At 40.2% G+C, this 27,555-nt stretch overlaps 9 protein-coding genes across 22 annotated transcripts in view; 3 read left to right on the top strand and 6 right to left on the bottom strand.

The window, feature by feature from the left end:
- Window positions 1-58: 58 nt before the first annotated feature.
- Window positions 59-1,859, bottom strand: pck (Claudin superfamily protein pickel). Its single transcript, XM_018016533.2, has 4 exons — window positions 1,644-1,859; window positions 1,358-1,566; window positions 876-1,071; window positions 59-821 (listed from the first exon to the last, which is right to left on the bottom strand). The coding sequence occupies exons 1-4, from the start codon at window positions 1,720-1,722 to the stop codon at window positions 535-537; spliced, it is 771 nt and encodes a 256-aa protein (XP_017872022.1). The 5' UTR covers window positions 1,723-1,859; the 3' UTR covers window positions 59-534.
- A 294-nt stretch (window positions 1,860-2,153) lies between these two features.
- On the bottom strand, window positions 2,154-2,951 carry LOC108619780 (uncharacterized). Its single transcript, XM_018016539.2, has 4 exons — window positions 2,816-2,951; window positions 2,669-2,751; window positions 2,433-2,615; window positions 2,154-2,373 (listed from the first exon to the last, which is right to left on the bottom strand). The coding sequence occupies exons 1-4, from the start codon at window positions 2,949-2,951 to the stop codon at window positions 2,215-2,217; spliced, it is 561 nt and encodes a 186-aa protein (XP_017872028.1). The 3' UTR covers window positions 2,154-2,214.
- Window positions 2,822-6,241, top strand: LOC108619772 (trypsin-1). Its single transcript, XM_089473344.1, has 4 exons — window positions 2,822-2,963; window positions 3,019-3,379; window positions 3,439-3,792; window positions 3,862-6,241. Exons 2-4 carry the CDS (start codon window positions 3,143-3,145, stop codon window positions 4,234-4,236), a joined length of 966 nt encoding a protein of 321 aa, XP_089329470.1. The 5' UTR covers window positions 2,822-2,963; window positions 3,019-3,142; the 3' UTR covers window positions 4,237-6,241.
- LOC108619779 (mpv17-like protein) lies at window positions 4,241-5,487 on the bottom strand. Of its 3 annotated transcripts, none has more exons than XM_018016536.2 (4): window positions 5,347-5,487; window positions 5,120-5,253; window positions 4,921-5,052; window positions 4,241-4,856 (listed from the first exon to the last, which is right to left on the bottom strand). In XM_018016536.2, exons 1-4 carry the CDS (start codon window positions 5,459-5,461, stop codon window positions 4,644-4,646), a joined length of 594 nt encoding a protein of 197 aa, XP_017872025.1. In that variant the 5' UTR covers window positions 5,462-5,487; the 3' UTR covers window positions 4,241-4,643. The 3 variants fall into 3 exon arrangements, with proteins under 3 accessions (XP_017872025.1, XP_089329476.1, XP_089329475.1); XM_089473350.1 differs by having other exon boundaries at window positions 4,241-4,621; window positions 4,704-4,856; window positions 5,120-5,461; XM_089473349.1 differs by having other exon boundaries at window positions 5,120-5,461.
- Window positions 6,242-7,325: 1,084 nt separating the features above from the next.
- On the bottom strand, window positions 7,326-8,126 carry LOC108619781 (uncharacterized). Its single transcript, XM_018016540.2, has one exon. It carries the CDS (start codon window positions 7,982-7,984, stop codon window positions 7,427-7,429), a length of 558 nt encoding a protein of 185 aa, XP_017872029.1. The 5' UTR covers window positions 7,985-8,126; the 3' UTR covers window positions 7,326-7,426.
- A 122-nt stretch (window positions 8,127-8,248) lies between these two features.
- On the top strand, window positions 8,249-9,813 carry rux (roughex). Of its 2 annotated transcripts, none has more exons than XM_018016530.2 (2): window positions 8,249-8,625; window positions 8,682-9,813. In XM_018016530.2, exons 1-2 carry the CDS (start codon window positions 8,595-8,597, stop codon window positions 9,530-9,532), a joined length of 882 nt encoding a protein of 293 aa, XP_017872019.1. In that variant the 5' UTR covers window positions 8,249-8,594; the 3' UTR covers window positions 9,533-9,813. The 2 variants fall into 2 exon arrangements, with proteins under 2 accessions (XP_017872019.1, XP_089329471.1); XM_089473345.1 differs by having other exon boundaries at window positions 8,673-9,813.
- A 2,827-nt stretch (window positions 9,814-12,640) lies between these two features.
- Window positions 12,641-18,408, top strand: mei-38 (meiotic 38). 3 transcript variants are annotated; one of them, XM_089473343.1, is made up of 5 exons: window positions 12,641-12,828; window positions 12,902-13,048; window positions 13,115-13,893; window positions 13,960-14,121; window positions 17,779-18,408. In XM_089473343.1, exons 1-5 carry the CDS (start codon window positions 12,729-12,731, stop codon window positions 17,869-17,871), a joined length of 1,281 nt encoding a protein of 426 aa, XP_089329469.1. In that variant the 5' UTR covers window positions 12,641-12,728; the 3' UTR covers window positions 17,872-18,408. The 3 variants fall into 3 exon arrangements, 2 of the variants coding, with proteins under 2 accessions (XP_089329469.1, XP_089329468.1); XM_089473342.1 differs by having other exon boundaries at window positions 12,899-13,048; XR_016270888.1 differs by lacking the exons at window positions 12,641-12,828; window positions 12,902-13,048; window positions 13,115-13,893; window positions 13,960-14,121 and adding an exon at window positions 14,259-16,030.
- A 502-nt stretch (window positions 18,409-18,910) lies between these two features.
- On the bottom strand, window positions 18,911-20,439 carry sta (stubarista 40S ribosomal protein SA). The gene is made up of 3 exons (XM_018016531.2): window positions 20,317-20,439; window positions 19,820-20,062; window positions 18,911-19,594 (listed from the first exon to the last, which is right to left on the bottom strand). Exons 2-3 carry the CDS (start codon window positions 20,036-20,038, stop codon window positions 18,998-19,000), a joined length of 816 nt encoding a protein of 271 aa, XP_017872020.1. The 5' UTR covers window positions 20,039-20,062; window positions 20,317-20,439; the 3' UTR covers window positions 18,911-18,997.
- Window positions 20,440-21,375: 936 nt separating this feature from the next.
- Window positions 21,376-27,555, bottom strand: part of Nmdar2 (glutamate ionotropic receptor NMDA type subunit 2) — a 33,517-nt gene continuing 27,337 nt past the window's right edge. For 7 of the 9 annotated variants that reach the window (XM_089473317.1, XM_018016518.2, XM_089473318.1 and 4 more), the window contains exons 9-11: window positions 26,908-27,415; window positions 26,743-26,847; window positions 21,376-24,086 (exon numbers count right to left, since the gene is read on the bottom strand). In XM_089473317.1, coding sequence (XP_089329443.1) covers window positions 24,044-24,086; window positions 26,743-26,847; window positions 26,908-27,415 — 656 coding nt within the window. In that variant the 3' untranslated portion in view covers window positions 21,376-24,043. The remainder of the gene's footprint in view (window positions 24,087-26,742; window positions 26,848-26,907; window positions 27,416-27,555) is intronic. The other 2 variants (XR_016270887.1, XM_018016522.2) reach the window with 2 other exon arrangements.

The following is a 27,555-nucleotide window of genomic DNA, read 5'->3' as shown; positions in this document are numbered from 1 at the left end:
TTATGACGCATACCTATACCAACTATATATCAAACATAAAATATCAAATAGATCAAAGTTGGAATCGTATTTTGTGAATTGTATTTCTTTTGTAAAACTTTTTGCACTTACAGTAAATATTTGAATATTTGTGTATAAATAGATATGTTTAAATTGAAGATAATCAGTAAATATATGTATAATCGAGACACAGATCTATAGATACAATCAATGTAAATAGAGATAAATGCACAAGTTGTATGACTTCGAATCTGATTTGATAGACGAATTGGACAGATTTACAATGTATATATAATATTTATATATATAGACCTAAATATGGACGGTTGTTGGACTGATATAACTAATTATACAAGTTTGCACTACAAATTCCAAAAGGCACTTAGTTTATATTAGAAAAAAAAAAATAGAAGAGATTCAGTGTGCAGAAAACGTTCTGCTTGGACGGCGTTTCGAAATGTTTGTTGTAAATGGAATTGAATTGAAGTCGAGTTGCGTTAAGTTGAATACAAAGCTTCTGCATATGGTTGATAACTATATGTAGCCCTGCAGGCTGCGCGATTGGCTATGGTGATGACGCGGTGGCTGATAGCCAGGCTCCTGCATTTCCATCTGCATCACCAGATTCTTTTGCTCGCCGCGTGCCTCGTAGGCCTGACGGGCCTCGCGCTGCAGAATGAGAGCAGCCAGGCCCAATAGCATGAAGGTGACCACGGCCAAGGCGTACGACCAGCCAAGCACATTGAATTTCGGATACATCAGCCAATCGCGTCGATAAGCACAGCCGCCAAAGATGCAAACGGCCAAGAACATGAACAGCGCTGCAATAGGCAACAGTAAATCTATGTACACATATAGGAACACGATCTACTTACAGGACACGGCTGTGCCTATGTAGGACAAGCGTACGAGCAGCCATTCGTACTGCAGCACAGGCTTCAAGGGCAAGCGAGTGATGGTGAGCGAGAGCAGCGTCAGTACAGTGAAGACTATGATGAACGACATTGTTACAAAGCCCTGCACGGCCATCAGCCAACCAGGCAGCAGATATTCACGTATCACATAATAATCCTAGAGCAATCGAGAACAATTTGTGCATTAGTACAGATAAGAGATCAGAACTCCTAGATGGACATAAGACCACATTAAGTATTATGCGATCTATTGTATCATAGAAGTCAAGTGCAACAAGTGCTACGCTTGGTATACTTAGAACTTAATAGAGCAGTTTAAGGATCTAAGGATCAGTTTAGAACAGCACTTGTAGAGCCGTTTATGAGCAACAGCTCTATACTCATTTAGCTTCAATAGCAAAATTTAATACATCTATCAAATTAAGTTCAGTGGAGCTACTTACATGCGAGAATATCAAATGGCAGCCTGTGAACTGCTTGGGGAATTGGTAATTCGGATAGACAAAGTTCTTGAAACAGTATTGCCAGAGGCCCATGTTTTTGAAGCTGCTGCGTGTCTCCTCATACGATTCGATCCAATACGGTGAGCAGAAGGACATCATCAATACAAAGAAGCTGGCAAAGGTGACAATTGCTCCAAATACGACTCCATCTGCAGGCACACACAAACACATGCAAATACAGTTATTTGTTCAGCTATAAACAACAAACGTTGGCTGCGTCACTCACTTGTCGCACGCGGGTAGTCGCCCTTCTCCACGCTTGTGTCGGTGGTGTCCTGCGACTGCTGTTTGCCCAAATTGCGCATTGCGAAGGCACTTTATTTACAATATGAAAAAAAAACTAGCTTTACAAACTATAAACAACTGAAAAACAAATTAGTTCGTTGCACACACCCAACTGCAAGGTGGGGCTAGGGATGACAAAAGTGAAGCGATGCTTACGATAATAGCGATACTAGCGATAATACCCGCCGTATAGAAGTTGAAGATTGTAATGGCGTTTTTCAGATTAGACACTTTTCATATAAAAGTTGTATTCAAATTGATTTAAAAAAATAATTATGCACCTCATATACGAAAAGTTGAAGTAAGGTAGTACATGTTTAAATAATCAATTGCTTATGCGATGTTTAATCTACCGATCCCACTAGATATTTATTGTTTTATCGATATTCAGTATATTTCTTGTTCTTTGTTTTCTCAGATCCACTGGCCACACTTTATTCTAGTTTACCAGTAGTTTATCTTCCTTATTTTATTAAAGCTAATATTTACAATAACAAACAAGTAAAACACAATTAAATAACTTGATCCACTTCATGGTGCTCCAAGTGTTTCATATAAGCCAAAAAACATGTCCAGCACAAGCTGCAGACACTAATAAAAGGCACACGGTTCCGTTCAGGTATCAAAGAAAAGTTGATGGTGGCTACCAAAGGCCAAACGGCTAAGGCGACCTGATTGGTATAAAAAAAGATATATTTATATGGTAATAAATAATTATTGGAATAAATACCTTATAGGTGGGCAGAAACTTTTTGCCAACCTCGGCGACAGCTTCTTGCACCGTCTTTGACTCCAGCAAGCTCATGATGAAATAGAAGCAGGTCATTGCGGCGGGCGTATACGAAATGGTCTCCACGGCGGCTTTAATAACGCCATAGCGTAGCGAAGTGTGTGGCCACATAGCACTGGAGATCTGTGAGGGAAAACCGATATACATAGAAATCGGCAATGTAACTGCTGAGTTACCTTCACCCAGCCATAGAGCGTGGGCGCCACAAACAATCCACCGTACATGCTGAAGCGAAAGACGCGCCACCAGTCGTAATTGCCTGCATCGAAAACATATCCAGTTAAGACATAGATATATATTAGGCGTATATGTGCGAAACTCACCCCAACGCTTGCCCTCAAATGTCTGCTGTATTAGGCTGCCCGTGGGCCAGATCAAGCTATACGATATCATACCACGCGCAATGGGATATCGCACGATGAAGCTCTTCAGCTGTTGCCACAGCACTGAGGAAGCCATCTCCCTGCCTGTGTGTGAGTGAATGCGTAATTAATGTAAACACATGTTAATCAATTCACGCTTTCAGCTTGCAGAAACCCAAAGGCCAATTGACCTACTAGCATGCGGGCTTACTAGTTTAGCGTAAAAGCCCCGCTGGGAGACGGCTTAAATAAATGCAATGGCTGTCTGCCAAGCTTTAATCAAATAACATGGCACGCCTTTGGTGTACACTGTCTCTAATTGTGATTGGATTGCTGCTCAGCGGAGAGGCTACAGGAGAAGCAGGAGCAGGAGAAGAGCTGCAAGGTGGCCACGGCAATGTTTCCAATGGAGAAGTAGCAGAAGGAGAGAAACATGATAAGGCAGTAGAAGGAGCGCCAGAAGATCAGCAGGATGGCAAGATAGTGAATGGCACGCTAGCTGCCCAAGGCGAGTTTCCCTATATCGTAAGAAAATCCAATGAATTATCAGAGGAGTTCTGTTCACACACTCTCTTCCTCTTCAGTTGTCACTGCGCCGTGCCAAAACGGGCGCGCACTCTTGTGGAGCGACATTGTTGAACTCGCGCTGGGTGCTGACAGCGGCGCATTGTGTGCGTGGCTCGAAGCCGGAGCAGTTGAATCTGCAGTATGGTAGCAATCAAATTGACCGCAATGCCAGCCAGCTGGCCTGGATAGCGGCCATACACGTGCATCCCGGGTACGAGCCGGAGGACAAGTACATACATGACATAGCGCTGCTGCAGCTAAAGGTGCCCATCCTCTATAGCCGTAGTGTGCAGCCTGTCCGGCTGCCCGAGCCACTGCAGCAAATAGAAGAGAATAGCAGCGCCGTGCTCGCTGGCTGGGGCTTGAATGCGGTTCGTAATCAGCATCATCACCTCATGATCTCGTTCCCTAACCACCAATTCCTTCTTTCCACTTTGCAGACTGGAGGCACGCTTCAAGTGAAGCTGCAGAAGGCGCAGCTGCACGTATTCAGCGACGAGGAGTGCAGTCGGCGTCATCAGACGCAGCTGCATCGGAGCCAGCTCTGCGCTGGCCTGCCCGAGGGCTGGAAGGGTCAGTGCAGTGGCGATTCGGGTGGCCCACTGCTGTTGCCCGCCTTGGACACCCAAATCGGCATCGTCTCATGGAGTGTGAAGCCCTGCACACGTCCACCCTACCCGGGTGTCTTTACCGAAGTCTCCGCCTACGTTGATTGGATACGGCAGACAGTGGGTCGGCATGACCCACAGCATTCACGGCTCTGGATTGGCAACCTGATTGTGGCACGCGAGCCACCTCCACTCGACACCAATTAACACGTTTGTACTTAAATGCATTTTATTCACCTAAACAACAATTTGGTCTAAATTAAAAACAAACCCTTTTATATACAATAGAATAGCAAAGTCTTGAATCGGTCTACAGCAACAGCAGCAGCTGTCTACATTTGGTCTCCAGCAGCTGCACCTGCTTCTAGCTGTCTTCTGCTCCAAGCGGAAGACAGTCTACTCCTAATCCTGCCCTTATATATGGAATAACAAGTAAAAATGCCAGAGCTGCTTGGGTTCCTAAATGAAAACAAGGACCGCATCCTGTTTGGTCTCTGATAGCTGCTGCTGCTGTCTCCCTAGCCTCATCTGCATCTCCTGCCTTCCCTGTCGCTGCTGCACTGGGTCAACTTCTTCGCGTGCTTCCTCTCTTCTATGATAAAAAAACAGAACAGCTATATAAGCAGTTCGATCTCTTTTGGCTGAGGATGCTTTCCCTGCTCTCTATCCTGTACCTGTTCGTGTTCCGGCTCCATTGCTTGCGTTTTCATGTATGCCAAGAATATAGTCCAAAGAAGGCTGCAAAAGCTGACGAAGATAACGCGATTGTGCTCCGGCACTAGCGAAAAGTTAATGGTCTGTATAATGGGCCAACAACAGACGCCCACCTGTCAAGGATGAAGCCAAGTTAGATACTGACTACTTGCCGCTACGGCCTCAAAGCCAGCTAACCTTGTATGTGGGCAGGGCCTTCTCCTTGGTCTCGGCAACGGCTTGCTGAAAGGTCTTCAGCTCCAACAGGCTCATGCCCATGAAGAAGCTAACGCAGGCAAAGGGGCCATAGGACAGTTGCTCCGTTGCGGCCTGGAATGTTCAGTTAAGGAGTTTGGCAACCTGTCAGCCATGTCGATCCGGCAGCACTCTTACTCACCTTGAGCAGGCCAATGCGCAGATTCGTCTGCGGCCACATGGCACTGGTGAGGCGCACCCAGCCATAGAGGGTGGGCGCCACATAGAGGCTGCCAAACAGACTGAAGCGAAGCGCACGTGCCCAATCGTATGTCTCTGGGAAGGGAAGGGAAGGAATATTGGAATTGGATATTGGATAATAGGTAATGGACATTGGATTTATCTTGGAGCAATCCCTTGTGGACTTACTGAAATTGCGTCCCTCTATTGTCTGCTGGATGAGGCTGCCCGTGGGCCACAGCAAGGCATAGGTCATCATGCCCTTGGCCATGGGGTGAATTTTTGACAACAGTTTAGCCGGCATTTAATCAGTCTAAACACAAACTAAACTAAGGAGCAGGCACTGGGGAGCAAAAGCGTTAAATAGACGTTGGCAAGGCAAAGGCAAAGACAACGGCGAGGTCGACGTCGACGGCGACTACATTGACACACACACATCAATATAAACAATATATCATGGCTAATTGAGCATATGGCACATAATTATACCCTTCCCTCGTTAAGATATGTCAAGGCCGAAACATTGGGCTCTGAGAGGAGCCGGACAGGCTTTATTCATGAATTCTACTTGTACTTTTTTCTTTCGCTTTCCATTGTTTCTGAAAGCTGGCGCGAATTTTGATCTTGCAGTTTTGTAATAATTGATAATGTATATACATATGTATGTATGCATGCATAAATAGACATTACATTGAACTATGTATGTATATATGCACAAATATGTATACTATATACAAAAATATCCCCCTTTATACTACAGATGCACATATGCATATGTACATATGTATGTGTGCATGTGTATAATGAAAAGCGTGCATGCAATTGACCCCTGGGCCTCGCGTGCCGAAGCCTGCGGTATTGAGTTGTACTTGCGTTTTTGTTTGTTTTTGTGTTTGCTTTTGCTTTTGCTTTTGGCTTTGGCTTTGGCTTTGCTGTGCTGTCAGCTGTTTCGTGAAGGCAGGCGCGCAATTTGATGCTGCACTTATTCTCACTGTATCTGAACTTAAATTTGTTAACAAATTTATATATATTTGCGACCAAATGTCACTATGGTTGCACGCATACTGAAAGCTACAAATAGTTCGCGACCAAAAAAAATTAAATAATACAATTGTCATTGAAAATGCATTTTGTTGCACGATCGTGCAAAAGCTTTTCCGTTTCCTCAATTTTTTGGCAGTTGACAGTTGGGGACGGACGTAGCGGATGTCAAGGGTGTGTGAATACACTGTAATAGAAATTCGTATGTGTCAAAAAATAAAATGATACAATATGGCCAAAGTCTTAAGCAAATTTCCTACCGGGAAACTTGCTTATTTATTAATGCTGCCTTTTAGGAAATTGGCGAAGCGCACTTATGTACATATGCATGTTCATATGGGGATGTTGCTATTTATATATGTATATGGATATGTGTATATGTAGGTATGTGTGTGTGTGAGTGTGTGTGCAATTCAATGGATAAAATTGCCATAAATTATTATTAAACTTGTTATGCATATGCACACAAGTAGAAATGCACATATTAAAGTGCTCGATTTCAGCACATCAAATTTGCTAACGGGGCGGCACTTTGCCTGTGTCATAACAAACGTTACGCATGCACCCAGTCACACTTACGCACAGCTAATACGTGTGTTTATGTATTTGTATGCTGCTCTGCAGATTTATGCGAATCGGCATTTACAAGCGCGATAAGCTGCAGATAAGTTATATGTGTGTATCTATGTAGAAAAGCCTTGGCCGTCGTGTTGCCACCTTGTAAAACGCGTACTCACATATGTAAGCGAACACACACACATGCGTATGCTTATGTGTGTTTTGCTTAAGTTAGAAATGAATTAAACTTATTGATATGCTAGTTTTTAGTACTATGTGCATAGGACGCCAGAGACGCCAGGACGTCGCTGCTGCGCTGCTTACTGCAATGAACTAAATAACAAAAATGTTTTGCGTCAGCTGTGTGCGCGTGCTGATGGCTGAAAGCTGCGAGAGCTTTTGAAGCCCTCTACGTCTGTGTGTGTGTAATGATGAACTAAATAACTAAATTGAGTGGATTGATAGCTGAAAGCTCCACAAATTTTGGTGATCTAAACGGTTGGATACCTTACAAGCATGATCTAAATTGTTGCGACCGTTTTTAATACTAAATAATTGGTCATATCGGATATGTAGACTAAATGTGACCGTTATATTTAAAATGTCCAAGATATTTTAATAACACGCATTCGTTTTAGTGTATTGGGGATCGAGCAAGAGGAACCAAGCATCAGTTAGCATCGCCTCCTTTTACATCCTGCACATCGTGCGTTGTGCTCTGAACAGCGGCCACCTGTTTATTGAAGACAAAAGTGTGATATGTTTTTGCCAAGGCAGCGCACTTCAACGGCTCCTTGCCGTACTGGCGATAGCAGCTTATCAATTGCTTTTCCATTTTATCGATATCTGCCGAGCATTCGTTGGCCTTGGCCCATTTAATTGGCTGTCCGAACAAATTGTGCACACGATCTAATGTTTTAGTAAATTGTGCCTCCTCAATTTCAGTTGAGCGCCGTGCCCACGATGAAGATATTTCCATCTGCTTTTGGTGATAAGCTTGCATCTCATCGCTGCTGCTCGTTCCAGCTGCATCTCCAGCAGCTGCACCTTTACAATTACATTGCTCACAGGTGGAAGCAACGGATACTTGAACTGGATTTGTAACGGCAACGGGCCCCTTTTCTGCCTTGGTTGCCTTCTCGACGCGCTCCAAAACTTCCCGGCTGATTTGAAATGGTGATGTATTTGGTATTTGCACAGTTTGTGGTTTGCTATTGTTGGCGCCCATATCGAAACTTATTCAAACAAAAAAATTGGTACAAATATATCGTGCGCGATTCGTAAAGAAATTTTTAGTTTTCATAAAAATTGAATATATATATAATATTATAAGTCTGATAACTCAAATTGAATTTTAAATACATGCAGTCAGTATATTATTTTTGCGTCAGGGCATACTTTTGCTTTGAAATATAAATATATAGATCGATATAACTAAAATATATCGATTGGTCACCGCAATTCAAGTACAAGCAAAAACTGAACGATTATAAAGTACAATTTTAATTGGCATACAGCAAATTTACAAATGCATTTTTTTACTATTATTTATATAAAACTATCTTTATATCACGAATAAATATATACACTCTTATATCTGTATACATATATATAGGGAGGGGGTGATCAGTCAAAGTGGAATTGTAAAATATTCATAGCAATTCACTTTCGATTCTCAGTAAATAAAAATATATTTTTTAAAATAGATACATCGATACGCGTAATATTAATCGATAGAGATCGCGATTTGTACACATGCAACATTGCTGTTTCCCCATAGCGCATCAACCAAACATTAATTTCGCTTATTGTTGCCTGTGTTAAGAAACTCATTCAAAATGCACGAAGAAGAAACAGCAGAGCGTCCAGGTAAATAAATAAAGTGTTTTTATCAATTCGTTTTATATGTACATAAGTCCTCTTAGTGTCGTCCAGCCAATTGTTTCGACGGTTTCTGCAATGCATGGAAGATGGCCAAATACGCAGGGAGCTGTCCGACGATTGTATTTTATCTTTTCTCGGACGCTGCGTAAAGGGCGCTGGACCTGTATCAAGTTATATGCGCGCACAACTCGTAGGACGCTATAATCATATGGAGTTTTTGGATGCGCGGCAATGTAATGAATCAGAGGAATCCGCGCTCAAAGAGCGCTTCAGACGTAGCTTTCAATTGCTGCGCAGTCGATTTAAGCAGCCAGAAGTGTTGCCCACATCGATGCATTTGCGTGCTGAAAGCGACGAAGAGGTAGAAGAGGAGGAGGAGACTGCAAGTGCAAGCTGTGTCAAGCAATTGGTAACACCCCCGCGCTCTTCTGCACCGGCTGACGGCATCGAGTTGATGCAGTGCATCACAGCCAGCGGATCACTGCAGGCATCGCATAAGCATAGCGACGGCGGCATTGAGCTAAGCGAAAACTGCAAGATGTCATTAACGCTAGGCTATCGTGGCAATACACTTGGACACAAAGATGATACCTCCAGTGATATTTGCCTGATTGTCTACGAGAAGGTGAGGCTTAGGACTCCCGCCGTGCAACGTCATTCGCGGATGCGAAGCGCACGAAATGTATTAACCGACGATGAAGGCGAGGTGCCGGCACCTCGGAGCGTCCGTCGAACGCTCTTCAGCAACACCGATGACTGCGATGAAGATGCAGTGCAGCCGGCCATAGATGATAGTTCACCTCTTCTGCTGCCGCGCAAGCGCCAACATAAGGGCGATTCGAGTGCGAGGAAAACCAAACGCTCAAATGTACTTGGCGGTATGCGCTTTTAGGTTTGTTCCATATTGGATTCATCGATAATTCGTCGGAATTAGCATTAGCTCGCAGCGTACCAAACGTAATTATATAATTCAAGTGGCGCCCATTTTGGATGTTGCTTGCGAAGACTGAGTCCACCCGGAAAGATTTTACATATATTAACAAATGATGTTGTGTACGATGGACTGTTAGCGTACTAAGTTACTTCAAACATATACACTTACTATGTATATTAATTATATTTTTGTAATTTATTAGGTGTTATAATAAAATTCAAATATATCCAAGCGATTGACAGATTGATCTCTTTGTATATCTTTGGCAAATAGCTATTACAGAATTTTTAATTAGTATTCAAGCATCCAATTTGAAACGTTCGACATTGTTGTTCGTTACATAGCAAAATATTTTTAACAATCATGATCCTGTTTTGATCTCTTGCGGTTGAAATTGAAATGCAACCGTTTGATCGATGATATATCCACACTCAAACTATCGATACTCATTGAGCAACTCTGTAAATTGAAAGTGTGCTTGTCTTTGTTTTCGTATTGTCACTAACCAGAGAACACATAGACCGGACAAGTAGTGTAAAGCGTTTTGCACACTTTTTTTCGGGAGTTATCTCCCAGACACTTCGTATTTGCTCGGCTCCTCACTTTTTGGGTTCGGGCTACGAAAAAATACGAAAGCACAATCATTTCGCTTCATGCGCTCGACCGAGATGGTCGACTGTTGAACAAAAGATCCCTCTGCGCTGAATGTTTCCCTTGCTCTCTCTCTCTCACGATGCTCTCTGCTCTCTCAAATATGTATATGTATGTATGCATGTGAGCACAAGCAGCGCTCACAAACAGTGTTGCCGAATCAGCTATTTTGTAGCTAGATCTGGCTACTTCTTGAGTCCGATTGCTACACAAATTTTCAAGCAGCTATTAGCTACAAATCTGGCTATTTTCAAATATATATATATAATAGGTAAGCTTTCTAAAATGTTATGCAAAATTCATTTCTTATCAGTTTTTATACCCTGAACCCATTGAAAATGGGAAATCAGGGTATAATGGTTTTGTGAAAAAGTATGTAACGGGCAGAAGGAATCATCGCAGCTGAAATTTGGCATGCATCATATTTTTTCGATAACTCATCCGATAACTTTTTATCTAGAATTATCGAAAATTTGATTTTATTATTTATGCTATGAGTATAGCCTTCCACCCAACTACCTTAAAAAGGCAAATTATAAAAGCGACAATGGTGAAAATGACGAGTTGGTGGTCATAGATGAGATATTATAATAATTAAATTAATAAAGTTGACTTTTTATGAAAAAAAAACGGCACTGTTTTCTTTTTTGCTACTTTTTCAGCTATTTTAGAAGAAAGTTGGCTACTTTTAGCTACTTTCAGCCTTCGGTTTTGCTACTTTTGCTGAAAAAGTTTCGGCAACACTGCTCACAAATTGAAATTTCTTCGCAGCGAGAGCCCATGCCTACCCTTATGTGTGAAGAGTATACCGAACTTTTCAAACCGTTTGCCATGCGTTTTCGTTATTATTTGTGGGAAGGGTATGAAAGCGTTGGTGCGCATAATGAAAATGTTTTCACGACGAGCATGCACACACACACACTTACAGTATGCTGCATGTACTATGAACATTTGTATGCCTGTGTGCGAAGCTCTTGCTGCCTGTAGCATTTTAACTCCCAGCATTTGCATTTGGTCGATCTTATGAAGTGCTCACATACATATGTATGTATGTATGTATGTATGTATATACATTTGATTGTGTGTACGCATGGGAGGCGCTGCTCACAATTTTGGGATATAACTTGTAGAAGCATTTGTATGCCTGTGTGTGCCTTTACATGTGCGTGTGTATGCCTGGGAGATGAACATTGGCGTGTGCTTAATCAATTTGTGTTAATTTTAATAAGAAAAAATTGTAAATGGTTAACAGATAGCATAGTTAGTAAAACTAGTAATCTAAGTAAAAACAAATTAAAAATTATTCGACAATAATACATTTGAATAAATAAATATAAAACATAAACATATAGTACATTTTGTTATTTATTTATTGTTTACGGTTACGACATCTAACGGATGTCTCTTTTTAAAAAAGGGTCAATTTGGGCAATTTTGGTATGCAATTTTTGTAAAAAGGGTCTATTTGACCTGTTTACCTGTATTCATATCTTTAAAAAGGTGCCAAATTGACCTGCATATGTATGCACAAGTGCAAGGGTTCAAAAAACACATCCCATTTTGCCCACTGGGATTAATCAGGTACCACATTTTTAAAAAACATTCATTCTGATAGGCAAACCCACGATCATTGAGTGAAATCAGGTACTTAAACATAAGCGCGCCTCTTCAAATAAAACCCAAAATCGTTCACACCATTCTAAGTTGAGGGAGGCACACGCCAATGTTCATCTCCCAGGCATACACACGCACATGTAAAGGCACACACAGGCATACAAATGCTTCTACAAGTTATATCCCAAAATTGTGAGCAGCGCCTCCCATGCGTACACACAATCAAATGTATATACATACATACATACATACATACATATGTATGTGAGCACTTCATAAGATCGACCAAATGCAAATGCTGGGAGTTAAAATGCTACAGGCAGCAAGAGCTTCGCACACAGGCATACAAATGTTCATAGTACATGCAGCATACTGTAAGTGTGTGTGTGTGCATGCTCGTCGTGAAAACATTTTCATTATGCGCACCAACGCTTTCATACCCTTCCCACAAATAATAACGAAAACGCATGGCAAACGGTTTGAAAAGTTCGGTATACTCTTCACACATAAGGGTAGGCATGGGCTCTCGCTGCGAAGAAATTTCAATTTGTGAGCGCTGCTTGTGCTCACATGCATACATACATATACATATTTGAGAGAGCAGAGAGCATCGTGAGAGAGAGAGAGCAAGGGAAACATTCAGCGCAGAGGGATCTTTTGTTCAACAGTCGACCATCTCGGTCGAGCGCATGAAGCGAAATGATTGTGCTTTCGTATTTTTTCGTAGCCCGAACCCAAAAAGTGAGGAGCCGAGCAAATACGAAGTGTCTGGGAGATAACTCCCGAAAAAAAGTGTGCAAAACGCTTTACACTACTTGTCCGGTCTATGTGTTCTCTGGTTAGTGGTATTGTTTGAATTTTTAGCGACGCGTTATACTTATCCAGTAATATGGCTAATATAAGTAATAACGAATACAAGAAGACCGATTTCGACTGGAACGAAATAAGCGTTGGCGATTATAATTTAGATCATTCGCAAAACTTCTTTGGTATGTACATAAAACTTACATACAATTTACAGTTAACTCAACAAAAAAAAAAAAAAATGCGCCATTTTAGCAGCTGCTTCTTCAAACAAGGCGAATGCGCTGGGTGATACAATAGATTTTATGGATAATTATAATAATTCGAAGAGTGGAAATTTGAATTGCGACTGGAATGAGCCCAAGACGGCCGACTATAAAATGGAATATTCAAACGATTTGAGCGGTATGACGAATTAAGGTGGTTCAATTTACAGTCAATGTTGTAATTCATATAAAATCATTTGTTTAGCGCTAGCTTCCACTTCCAACAAGGAAAACATGGGCGATCAACTGAACTGGAACAATGAGAAGATGACGCGGGAGCAACAGGATAGATCGCTTCGCGAGAATGCGCTACAGGATAAACCAGTTTGTGATCAGAATTTAAATGTAGAGGATATAGTAAAGCTGAGAACTATTGAAGGGCTTAGCGAGAATGGGCCAGAGGATAAATCAGCTTGTGATCCGTATTTAAATGAAGGGAATACGAGCGATGGTAAAGCTGAACAAGAGGAGAAAGAGGATCAATCCGCATCTTATCAAAACTTGAATGAAGATTATATAGTACACATTGAATCTGAGCTTCAGTTACAGCTGCAATTGGATTTGTCAACAGATTCCCATCAAGCCGAAGGAGACAAAGTGGAATCGTTGCCGATTCCCAAACAAGCAGAATCAATAAGTGACCAGGAGATGGAGGTGAATGAGATACTTGGACTGAAGCCCAGGCTGAAACTCAACTGGACACCCAAACCGAAAAGTCAAAGCGAGCCAGTGTCTGCCGGAAAGGCGCCCAGGGTTTACGAATGCAAGGATATTTATCAGATGAAGCGGGAGATGATTATGCGCCAGCGAGAGGAAGAGGAGCGTAAGGCGCGTGAGTTCCACAGCAAACCGGTGCCAAATTTTAAGGCATTGCACAAACGTTTGGCGGACACAATAGTTACCCATAAGATAACAGTACCTGTGACGCCAGAAACATTAAAGCATTCCTACGAGCATTTGCAGCGGCGAAAACGCAGGGAAGAGGTAAGACTCAAATGCACAAATGTTGATATTGTTATCATAAAGCATCTATTCAATTCTCTCGCCAAGAATTCAAAATTGTTGCAACAGGAACATGACAATGCCAGAAATTTACGAAGAGCTGGCCTCGCCGAAGTGAAGCCATTTCAGTTGCGTGCCGATCAGCGCGTGCGCGAACGGCGCGAGTACAATAATGTTGTTCAGTGTAATCTGGATGAGAAAAAGAAACAGGTAAATATTGAGCTGTTGGTATCAAAATTAAATGAAAATTGTATGGGCTGGTCACACACTATCACTGCACAGTGTTGCATGTTGTGTGCAGTGCAACACTGCGATAATTATGCATTAGTGCTCAACACTGCGTTAACATAGCTATGCAGCGACTCATTGTTGCGTTAGCAGCTGCCATTCAGCAGATGAGGCGAAATTGAAGTTTTGAGCAACTCAGTTTTAATTTGATCGCTAGTTGAGTAAAAAATCAGAAGAAGAAAAGTCAACACACTACATGAGTTGAAGTAGGCTCTCTAAGTGAAACCATACAGAAAGAAGAGAAACACAAATAAAAAAAAAAAGCAAAAAATTATATATTAATATAGTCGTGTACTACTGCATATTGTGCACATATGTATGTATGCATACTTGTTGTTTGTGTGTGGTGTGAGTCATGACGTTTCGGTAAACGGACGGCGTAGAAAACAGTTATATTGTGCACATATATATTCATATATATATTGCATAAAGGGCGCAACGCGTGACTAAAAAAAAAAGGAAATTTCGGTAGAAAAGAAACGAAGCACAAAACTCGACATTATAGTAAAAAGGACACAAAGCAGCTGCTGCGCCCAAATTCACACACACAAACACAGATATATAAGTATAAGTAAATATATATATATACATATATATATATGAACACACACACAGTCACATACACATACTTGGAGCAACATCAACAACAACAAAAACAACATTAGTTGTCGCCGCCGCCGTCGTCGTCACAGTTGAAGTACGCCACGGCCAGTGAAGCAACAGTCTGTAGAAAAAAGAGAAAAAAAAAAACTGTAAACTGTAAACAAAGCTTTTGGCCAAACGGATAGGTGGCGCCACTTTCGCTGCAGCAAGCAAGAGAAAAGAAGCAAAATGGTTGATCGTCTCGTTAACTCGGAATTGAACACCCGTCGCATTGCCTCCGTCGAGAACTGCTTTGGTAGCTCCGGTGTGCCGCTGGCGATACCCGGACGTGTTCTAGTCGGCGAAGGTGTTCTGACCAAAATGTGCCGCAAACGTCCAAAGTCGCGGCAATTCTTTCTTTTCAACGACATACTGGTTTATGGCAACATTGTGATTGGCAAGAAAAAGTACAACAAGCAGCATATAATGCCGCTCGAGGAGGTTTCCCTGGACTCGATACCCGACAACCAGCAGTACCGCAATGGCTGGTACATACGCACCACGACGAAGTCCTTCGTCGTCTATGCCGCCACCAGCACAGAGAAGCAGGAATGGATGGCCCATATAAACAAATGCGTGGAGGATCTGTTGCGCAAGAGCGGTAAGAAACCGCCGGGAAACCACGCCGCTGTTTGGGTGCCCGATGCCGAGGCCAGCGTCTGCATGCACTGCAAGAAGACGCAGTTTACATTTGTCCAGCGGCGTCATCATTGCCGAAACTGCGGCGCTGTCGTTTGCGCCGCTTGTTCCACTAAGAAGTTCCTCTTGCCCCAGCAAACTGGCAAAGCGCTGCGGGTGTGCGATGCTTGCTACGAACGCTTGCGCCACGCTCCCGATCCGGACGGCACCGTGGAGCAGCGGGCCTCGAAGCTAAACATAAGTGGGGCAGGGGACAGCTCGAATGACGATGATACCGACGAGGATCTGCCGGGCTCAGCTGAGGCGCATGATGAGCCACGCTTCTACGGCGACAACAGCATGTCTACGGCGGATGAGCAGACGGCTAATTCATCAGCGATTGCAGCAACGACAACAACAACACCTGCCACAGCCACACCCTCCGCCTCCGCCGCTGCCCCCGCTTCAGTCAATTGCTGAGCCTGAAGCCACAAATGCTGTGTATAACAGTTTTGGAAGAAAAACAAAACAGAATACGATGCTGGCAAACTGAATGCGAACTGGATTACTGGTACTACTCAAGAATCATATATATGCATATATGTATATGTATAGATAGAGGGGGAGTCATACGCACATTCATACACAGGGGGATATGCACACATACATATAGAGCTCTCTCTGTCCACGTCCATTGCGTATAAGAAAAAATTTGATATGATGATTCGCATACGTCTTTGCCTTGCCTTGCCTTGCTTTGCCTCGAATTCCATTTCAAGTTTTATGCTAATCTTATCAGCTTCAGTGGCTGCTGTTGCCGCTGTTGCTGTTGCTAGATAATTGTTATACACTGTTCAATGAGCGAACATTGAGTATATACATTTCCTGTGTCTGTATTAGAGATTGGGCTAAATAAGTATATGATGCATCATAACAGTTTATTTAGGGCATATAAAAGCACGGGTATAACTTTTTTAAACTGGCAAAATAGCGAAATCTAGCAAAAGATATGGTTCACATAACAGTTTACATATAACACTTTTTACACATAACAGCTTAAACAAATATGTCTAATAGCTTGCATATAGCAGCTGCCTCATATAACAGGTTAATAAAATATGTGTAACAACTCTCCCACGAAAACTCCCTTATCGAAGTCGCCTCACATCTCTAGCGAAATTGTGCTACAGCCGATCTATGTATATGTGATTTGTTTTTATCTTGCTTTCTTCCTGTCATATGCATATACATATGTACGTACGAAGCGAATTGGCACATGCACGCAGACGCACACATACTAATTGCTGTCACATGCTCTCTTGCGCGCTCTCTGTTTCTCAGCTTACTAACTGTTCCTTTCGGTTGGACTCCTTTGCAGTTCATGCATGCATAGAGCATGCAAGGCCACAGGCACATGCGCTATCTCGCTCGCACTGTATTGGTCAACACTCAAGCTTATTTTGCATATTGCATTTTGTTCTATTTGTTTGTAATCTGCACATTCATTCACACACAATATTACTACACGCGCTCACATACACGCACACACGTGCACCGACTCGCCCATCACATGCACTGTCTCTCTCTCACTCTGATGCATTGATATAGTTCTTTGTATTTCGTTCAACTCATTTGCATTGACACACAATACAAATGCAATCATAATTGTTACTCATAAATGAATATATACATACATATATAGAACTATGTTCCATGCCTGAGCCAGACCTAGCATCAGCTGATTACATGTTTTGTCCGCTGCCAGCAAAGCCAAAGTGCGCCAGAGCTGGAGCTAGAGTTCAAAGTTAATTTGCGTGCACAGAAACACCTGAAGGCAATACTCGGATAGGTTTTTTACTACAAATTCCTATTCTGTTAGTCAGATTCGTCCGAAACTAGATTGCCGTTTGCTTGTTGCCTTCTCAGAGCTTTCACTGTGCTTTGTACGGTTCGTTTCATTTCTGTGTTGTCTGTCTTTTGCCTTCAATGGATCACTTCAGGTGTTCACCACATGAATGATCCACCTAACTATTCGCTTTAATTGAGCGAGTAAACCGAAAGAGCAAAGTGCATAAAGTGAGTAATATATATATGCGTATATGTAGAACGGGTGGGGTGGAGCGGGATTGGAGAGCGGATGAAAGAAGAGGAGCTTTTGTACACTCCAGTTAATTAAAAAATACCATGATAGACAGACAGAGAGAGAGAGAGAGAGAGAGAGTAAGGACATTTCTCTACCTAAGTAACCTGATTTAAGTAAACTAATTAAATCCTTGTTCCGATTTCTACAATTATGATTTATCTCTTCTATTCTTCTAGCAAGACGAACAACGCAAGCAACGAGAAATGGAGGAAGTTAAGGAACTGCGCAAAATGACGGAATTTAAAGCTCGTCCAAATCCATTTAAATAACTAAATTACAATAAATAATAATTATAATAATTAAAAAAAAAAAACAATAATAACAATAATATTAATAATAATCATCACACACTCACACACATATACACGCATATATATTTTTTCTAAATAATATTTTTTGTTTTTTTTTTTTTCTCTTGAGTTCCGATATTCTAATGAATCATTGCTTATATAGAACAGATATATAGAACAGAAACAGATTTTGAACCTTAAACAAATCTCATTAAAATTTGTGTAATTGTTTTTAATATATAATTAAGAGCGAGACTCAGAAGTTATATGTATATAAATATATATTATTGATCATTCTTTCATTTATTCAGTTTGGGTTTACGGTATTCGCAGTTCTAGTTAACATAATTATATATAATATATATATATGTGTGTGTATTTATCTTTTTTTTTTTTTGTCTCAACCTGTTGGATTGTAGAGCTCTTGTATATCTATATAACTAAGCAATGATTAACTGTTTTCTATTTGTATAAAGCAAAACAAAAAAAAATAAAATAAATTTATTAATACTGTAACGACTTTTTTAATATATACGAATTTATACATATATTGTATATCAACGTTGTTCTAGAAGTATTCGAAATCCTTAATAGTGGAATTATTCGCCTATTTCGCTGGGTATACACCCAAAAAATTTCGACACATCAGCTGGTCTAACTGACTAAGTTACTAAGTTACACACATACTATAAGTATGGATGAAAATAGTAGATGTGGGAGGTTTTCATAAATACTTTCGACACATTTGCTGAACTCAGAATATCATTGAATTGCTATAAATATGCATATGTACAAATGCTAAGCTAAACTACAAATATATATGTACATATATGTATAGCCCTTGACTGATGGAAATGCACGTACATACATACATATATCCGACGTCGTTTCGTATTTTGGAACGTTTTTGTGCATGTTGCCGCACTGCTCTAATGCATGACACCTTAGGTCAATATACTACTACCTCGCTCACAGCCGACTGACGCCATCTTTTGTTTGTAAATAGAAACACATGTGCTTTGTTTTTTTTTTTTTTGAGAAATGAATGTTGGCATTTATTTATGCTTGACAGTTCGTTTAGGCCGCTTTCGGCCGGCTGAACATCTTAGAACTGGCCATCGCTGCCCCAGGATGTCTTGACGGTATCTTCGTTCCAGTCCTCGACTCCGCCGACAGTTTCGGCAGCAACCTCATCGGCCCAGTTGGTGGTCTCTTCGACGGGATGATCGACGGCTTCCTCGATCTTGGGTGGTGGCAGCAGCTCCTTGGCCGCTGCAGCCTCCTCCTTCTCAGCCTCCTCGGGATCGCGATAGAAGAAGAGATCCACAACTACGGGCCACTCGGTGGTGCGAGAAATGGTACCGCGCAGACGGAGCACCTCACGGGCCAACAACCACCACATAAGACCAATCGAATGGGGCGATTTGTTGTTGCATGGGATAGCAATGTCAATATAGCGCAATGGCGAGTCCGTATTGGTGAACGCAATAACGGGAATGTTCACGTACGACGCCTCCATAATGGGCTGATGATCGGTGTTGGGATCGGTGACAACCAACAGACGTGGCTCGCGGAAAGCGGGCTGGATCTGATTGGTGAAGGCACCGGGCGTGAAGCGGCCAGCAATGGGTGTGGTGTCCGTGTACTTGGCGAACTTCAGCACAGCGCGCTGGCCAATGGGACGTGATGAGATGACGAAGACCTGCAATCAAAATGCGAAATTATAACGCCGCTTACTCAAATAGCAGTCACAAAGCATTTACAGTGTGACCAGTCAAATGTATGTATGCTGTGTTTGGGCGTATCAGTTGAAAAGTTGAAATCATTGAATTTCATACCCGAAAGATTAGATAAATCTCATCATGTGCACCAAACGCAACAAGCATACCCACGATAAGCAAATATATACAATTCATTTGTTACTCACATCGGATGCATTCTCAATGGCAACAATGGCGCGTGCAGCCAAAACCAGTTTCTCCCACGTTTTGCCCAAATTGATGATATTCACACCATCGGCACGACGCTTGAAAACGTATTGCTCCATCTGGAAGTTGACGTTCTCGGAGCCCAGGTGAGTAGTGGCAACCAACATTTTGGTAATGTCATCCTCTTTGAGGGACAGTATATCTAAGCCTCCCGACATTTTAACGTGAAAGAGTTACGAAACCTGTAACAGAACAAGAAAAGCAAATTAATTCAATTGATCTCAAGATTTTAGCTTCACTTTGCAACATAACCTAACTTCAACAAGGCACACGTGCCACAAGATACAAAAGAAAACAAAAAATAAATGCAAAAAATATCAAACAACTGAATTGCAACTGTACTGTTTCTAAAATTGCCAGTTTGCATTATTTAGAATAATTTTTCAGAATGGAAATTGAGTTTTTTTAAACTAAAAAGTAAAACCACTTTACTCACGTTGTGGATGCCGCTGGGAGCGTTGACAAAATGGACGAGTGGTGGACATCGCGAATGCCACTAGGCCTGAATAAGTGTTGATAACTGATAAAAATATTGAATAGCGTACTTTGTCAGACATCGATAACACTTTCCATCTTTTCTAACTTTAATAAGTGTTGGTTAATGTATGCCGATAGTCAGCGAGTGCTACAAAGCTAGCTGCTATAGCTGTTAGGAAAACTTCGATATCATTATTATTTAATTTATAATTTGACTATGGTAATATGGTTAGGCTCCCAATCTCTTTTATTGAACTAGTCTTTTCAGCTCTCAGCTTGAGTTTTATGATATTAATATGTCAGATACTTCCATAATTTGAATGTCTGCTGATGTCTTGAAATAACAGCAATGTAAGTGACATAGCAAATAGCTTGTTGTGAGCATTACAACTAAAACCCGTTAAGATTCCCACTATTTTAATTGAAATAAATGTAAAATTCGGTTTTCTGTATACACATTTATTGCAAGTTTTTTTTTTGTTTTTTTTTTTTATATACGTAAATGTACGTGTTTTCGCCTTTTTTTGACTACCACATCAAATGCATATTCAATAATATGGGATTTCTTTTCATTTCTGTTTTGCTTTGCCAATACAATTTCTTTTTGTGTAATTTTTGTGAAAAAAATTTCTTTTGTGGTGAACATACATTTTCGTTGCAGATTTTATCCATTCTTTCTTTCATTTGTCATTATTATTTTTATAATTATTATTATTGAGTTTTTACTCTTTTCATGGCATTTATTTTTTAGTTTAAAAGGAATATATATATGTGTGTATGCTTGTGAGTGACTGTGTTTGAGTGTATTTGTGGGTGGTTCCTCTTTCACGTTACTGAATAACATTTAATAATAATGATAAAAAAAACAACATTTTGTATACATAATACATAAAACATTTGCATTTCGCTTAGCTTACGTCTTTTTCTTCTTTTTATTTTTTTGCTTTAGTGTTAAATTACTAACTACTTATACAATGTAATGTTAACTTGTTTTACTTGTTTTAATTTGTTCGTAAAGTTTTTGTTTTGTTTTTTTTTTTTTTTAAATACTAAATTGGGTTTTTAGTTTTTACTTTTGTCTTCTTTTTTGTGAACAATTTGTCTTAAAAAATATATACGTAATAATTAACATTTCGCTATTTTGTTTTGGTTTGTTGTTTTTTCTTGATTTTTTTTTTTGTGTTTTGGTTTTTTTTTTTTTTTTTTAGCTTTTTCTCTGCATTTGAGTTGTGTATAAAATATTTTTTTTTTACTTTTTACTACAAAAAATCACTCTTTGCAAATAAAACTAAAAACGTTTTTTTATTTGTTGTTTTTTTTTTTACTGTTAACATTGTTTGCATTTCCTTTCAATTATTCTTCAATTTTCTTTGCTTCTTTTTTCGTTTTTAAGAAGCATCCATTTATTAATTTAAATTTATGTTTCTTTATTATATTTAGTTTAAGCGTTTTTTTTTTTTAGTTTTTTTCTTTAAGCTTCAAAAACATTTAGAAGAGACATCAAAACGATTTGCAACACAAACATTGAATTAATTTTTTTTATTTAGTTTTTTTCTTTTCTTTTTTTGTTTAGTTTTTGCTTTGATTTTGTTTAAAATTGTTTTCATTTATTTAAATTTAGTTCTTTTTATTTAGTTTTCTAAGTATTTAATGTTTAACAATGGATTTTATTTTATTTGTTTATGTTTTTTGTTGTAAATATATGTATGTATATATATATGTATATATCAATATAATATACACATATGTATATATTGATAACCCAGATCAAGCGGAAATGAAAATCAAAGTCAAGTTTGATATACTCGCTCCTCGAATTCGCAGTCTGTCAATAAGCACGGTTAACTTAAGATTGAGTACTTAGTAGTGTTAAAAATGCAAGTGCAAGTCCAAGCAGTGTTGACCAGTGCTGTTGACTGTTGAGCAGTGTTGGTAGATGAGAAAGGTTAGCAAATCATAGAGAAAAATTCTGGACTATCCCAAGAATATTATTGAAGTAGCATTAAATTAGCTGATTCAGTAGCCAATGGGACCCCAAATCATAAATCTAAAAAGTATTGAACAATAGGGCAAAATGAAATTTAAGAAAAAGCTCTAGGGAAATGCCCTTTAATGTTAAGATTCCTCTTAAAGTTCTGGTTTTTTATCCACAAAAAAAGGGAAAAAGTATATATATTTGTATATACACATATATGTATGCATGTATATCAATAAATGTATGTATATGTACGTGTATATGCAATAACATTCATATCGTAATCATAATAATTAAGTAAATACATATATTTATATATAAATATGTTTAGTGTGTATATGATTAGCAATGCGTACGTCTTCAATTCATTCCGTTTCAATTTCAATTCATTTTAAATTCAAATTTCAATTGCAATTTGAAGCTTACGTTGAAACTCAAATTCAATTTTTGTTTCAATTCAATATTGTTCAATTTCCGTTCAGTTTCAATTTCAGCTTCACTTTCAACCATAATTTCAATTCAATTGAACTTTAATTTGAATATAAATTTCATTTTCAAGTTTGTCCAATTCGAGTTTCAGCTTCAATTTCAATGGAATTTTCATTTTAAATATTATGTTTCAATTTATGTTAGAGTTCATTTTCAATTTCAATTACAACTTTAATTTGCTTTTTTCAATTTGGCACTGCAAGTTTCCGCAGTTCGATTTCCAGCTCGACTTTTTATATATATATATGTCTATATATATATATATATATAGTTTGGCGTATATAATTTAATAAATACTTAAAAAAATTTTTTGTTGTTAACATTCACAGTTCAATCGAGCAAAAAAAAAAAACACATTTGGTTTTGTTTGTTTTTTTTCTTTTGGTTTTTTTTTTCTTTTAACATTTAAAACTTATTTCTTAAATTTTTTGCAAATTTATATTTTATTTCTTTTTAACATTTTGTGTTTCTGTTATGTGTTTAATTTTTATTTTTATTTTTTTGTGTGAGGCGCTTTGGGCTTTAATTATTTTTAGATTTGTTTTTATTTATTAACTTTTAAAAAGCTTTCAGTTTACATTTATTTGAAACATTTTGATTAAATATACATCTATATATTTTTGTGTATATATATACATATATATATATGAAGGGTGTTGTTGAGACTTTATATATATATGCATATGTTTTTTATTTGTATTTTTAGTGTTGTTAATTTTTAGTTGTTTTTCTTGTATAAATTTGACTTTGGCTTCGCTGCTAATTCTGCTTGTTCTTCTTTTTGGTTTTGGTTGATGCTGATTGATGCGGGTTGATCCGAGCTGCTTATATCATAAGTTTGACTTTTGGTTTATTTTTTATGTTAGATATAAAAAAAATTGTTTTATTTTGTTGTAATTACAAGAGTTTTACTTGACTGTGATTGACGATGATTGACGAGCAAACTGTCTTAGTGGCAATGCCTAGAACTTGGCATCCAATTAAATTATTGCTTGAGTTTCTTTTGCTGTTTTCTGGCTATGCTTGATGTGGATTGAGTTGAACAACTTACATCATATGTAAATTTGTTTCGTTTGGGATGTGACGATGAATGGTGCGTCTTCAGTTGGCAGCTCTATTTGGTTTCGGCTGGGATGGATATGGGTTGCGCTGAACTTATTTACTGTAGTATTTGGATCGACGTGGCTAGAGAAAAAAATGTAGATGATGCCTGGTAAACACTTCACAGCACCGTCTCCATTTCAGCTATTTCCGTCTTGTAAGACCTTTCGATGACGTCGGTTTGGCCATTGATTGATGTTGATGGATAGCAGTTGCCGCAGCAGTAAAAACAAGAAAATTACACTCCAAAAAGTTAGCATATTATATAGAGGTTGCTTATATAAGGTTTGCTTGAAAATATATATGAATATCAATCATGCGAGTGGTGCAACCAACACATATATGCGGTAAATATAGCAACATTTTTACATAGTATATATATATAGTATCTGTGTAGTGCATTAAATTGAAAATGTGCTTCATTAGGGACACACAAGTGCATAAATCGATGAGCATTCGTCACTGCAGTGGTCCATCCCATGGTCATGCGAAAACTATTCTATTGCAAGTGAACAGAGTGAGAGAGAGAAGGAGAGAGAGCAGAGATTGATATGATGCGAGAGAGAGAGAGAGCTTGCTCAGAGTTCGATTGAGCATCATCAATCAGTGAGCGCAATGAGAGCAACCAATGCCAAAAAGTGGTCAGCGACTCGCAGGACCGACTAGCAGATGCCCTGCAAACGTGCAAACACGACAGCTGTTGCCTATGTCAATGCGATAAGAGTGAGTGTGGATCGACTATCGGATACCCTCTAGTTAATTCCATACAACAGCTCCGCACACTTTGCCCTTGTTGTGGACATATAAGATGGGATATCCTCTCGAAGTCCTGAGAACGCTGGGGAACCTTCCCATGACTCGAGTACATTAAGTAGTAGAAATCTTGCAATCACCAGGTCTCTCATTTGCTTCAATGTGTGAGTGTGTCTGGGTGTGCAGTGGATAGGGTATTTCTGAGTTGGGACTCACACTTTCTATTGACTGCAACTGTATTCGGATTCAGTTCAGTGGGAAACAACAGGTCTCTGGGCGGCCCCAAAGTAGCAGCAACAAGGAAAGGATATTTTTAGCATTTATCTGACCCTTTGGCTTGTCTGCAGTGCGAGTGAAAAGTTTCGAGCACGTGGCATGAATATCAATAAATACATATTCATATCCATATGCATGTATGTTAATGTACGTGATACATACATATGTATGGGTATATGCAAATGCATTCATATTCCCCCTTTTGCTGTTGTTTTGTTGTTGTTTCCGCAAAGTTTTTGGCGGTTTTTATTCAAGCGCTTAATTTGCACAATTTGCAGAAAAGTTTTAGCCCCACGTCCACGTCCATCATCAAACAAATGAAAAACATGTCGAGCCGGTTCGAAGAGCTGCCCGACTGGCAGATACCCTAACCTACAAGACCTGGAAGTGATATAGATAGAAGCGTAGGAGCCTTTCCCATCTTCATGGGGCTGAAGTATCCAATCGTCGCAGCAATTCGTATTACAAACTTGTTTCTATCCTGAAAAGTCTTTTTGATATATCGATATTTATCGAAATTGAGGAAATATCAAGAGTTATCAGACATATTTATTCAAAGCTCATCTCAGGGGAATTCTTATCTTACTCAAGGATTCCTCCCTTCCGCACTCAGAGCCAATATACACTCGCCGCATTTGCTTTTGCTGGGTATACGAAGGGCTTGGCGCTGCGAGGCTAATCTGATGCGTGAGCAGAAAACGTAAACATTATGCATCAGCATATTTTGGCGAAGTGACCCGACCCCCTGCGCAGGCCACGGAGATCATCTAAGCACATGCTCATATGCAAATTAGTTGGCCAACTTTCCATTTCAAGATTTTATCCAGTAGAGCGCATCACCAATTTGTTGGCTAAATGCTGTTCATTGTTTAAGCCACAAACCAGAGAAACAAACCCAAAAGCGTTCGCCCTAATGCGGGAGGAAGTTCCGACAAATTGGCCGATTAGCCGGCATAACATCTGAGATCTATCTACCTAGCAGAGTTCTTCTCTCGTTCGTTGCCCCAGGGGCTCTAGGCTTAGATTGATGGATGATAATGCTAAAGTTTAACTGCTCTACAGATGGATCTGTCATGACCCCAACTGGACTCATGGCCAATTTGACTTAAGTGCAACTTCCTGTTTCCGGCCTTCGTCCGCAGCTAAAGCTGTAGCAATTCGAGCACTCGCTAATCCGCAGTACATACCAAATGCTGTTTGAAACCAGTGTAAGCCATGCTTACACATTTCTGGTGAATGTCCGCGTCACAATAAAACTTTTGTCGCAACTAAACGGATTTGCATGGTTGATGAATTTTTGTGGCTCTAATACAGCTGGCAGCGTGGCTTTTCTCTTGGATGCGAAGCCAGCATCGATTTCGCAACAACATGAAAAGGAACTTTTTCGATTTGATTTGCTAATCTCGTCGGTTTTAGTCGCTGACCTGGCTGCATGCGAAAGGGGCGGGGGTGGGGGTGGGACGTGGAGGAAGCTGTAAATGATATGCAAATGTGTGTGAACGACTCCACTGGCAAAACTAGCTGCCCGGGTGCCTGGCTGACTGTCCCGGAAGCAGTAGATAAGTTAATTTAATAACGTAATTTCCATACATTTTTACTGGAAGTGGGAACGGAAGATGCGGAAGACAACAGCACCGAACTCTGTTATTCTAATCAATCGCTTAATTGAATTGCTGACTCAACGGACTAAGCACTCCCTCTCTCTCGCCTCCTCCCTCTCTGGCATACACACAACATTGAGGGACAGAGGGTTAGCAGCATGCAGGAGCTTCACTGTAATAAAAAACTTACCACCTGTATAGATCTTGAGCGCTGGCAGCCAAGCTGAGGTTTCCCAGCAAGGGCGGACGTTCCTTCAGATGGTGATGATTGAGCAGATCCGACGAGGAGGCTAGCCTAAAATGGTTTTCAGTGTTAGCCAGGTCAGGGCATTCACCAGAGGGTTTGGGGGCTCACCTTAACTGCGGCGCTTTGATGCCGTGCTTGTCCATGACCTTTTCCAGCTGACGCACGCGAAGCCGGGACATGTCCAATTCGTGCTTGACCTTCCACAGGTGCGTGTCGCAAATGGGATCGTTGCAGCGATGCTTTTTTAGGATTTCTGTTGCCTCGTAAACGGCACCGCGGAAAGTGAGTGACTTGCCCATGGATAGCGAGATGAGGGCACAGCAATGACCGCCATCCTTTTTGGCCAAACGTTTGCGTATGTACTTGAAATAGACGTGCTCGAGCAGCAGCAGCAGCGCGGCCAGTAGAATGCCAGCCATTAGCAGCAAGAAGGCGGACAAGAACTGCTCGAGAGCCAGCGGATCGGAGGACTTGTGCTCCTGCTTGCCCGGCCGACAGGTGCCTGTCATCCAGTAGCGACGTAAACGTTCCAAGTCTCCATTGGCTCGGAATTCCAGCAGCCGTTTATTGAACATCTGTACGTACTTGGAATTGCGGCTAAAAGCTAAGCCATAGCCTGCCGAGGGATAAACAGAGAGAAGGAAGGGCGTGAGCAAGGCAAGGCAATGTGAGGAGCGAATAAGGCATGGAAGGAAAACATAAACGGAACATAAACCAAGGAAAGCAGACAAAGAACGGAAGGCAGCATGATTAAGA

The sequence above is a fragment of the Drosophila arizonae genome, chromosome X (genome assembly GCF_054131065.1).
Source record: "Drosophila arizonae isolate 15081-1271.41 chromosome X, UAZ_ARI_1.0, whole genome shotgun sequence".
Taxonomy (NCBI): domain Eukaryota; kingdom Metazoa; phylum Arthropoda; class Insecta; order Diptera; family Drosophilidae; genus Drosophila; species Drosophila arizonae.
The sequence above is the reverse complement of the archived record's forward strand: the minus strand, read 5'-3'. Positions and strand labels throughout refer to the sequence as shown.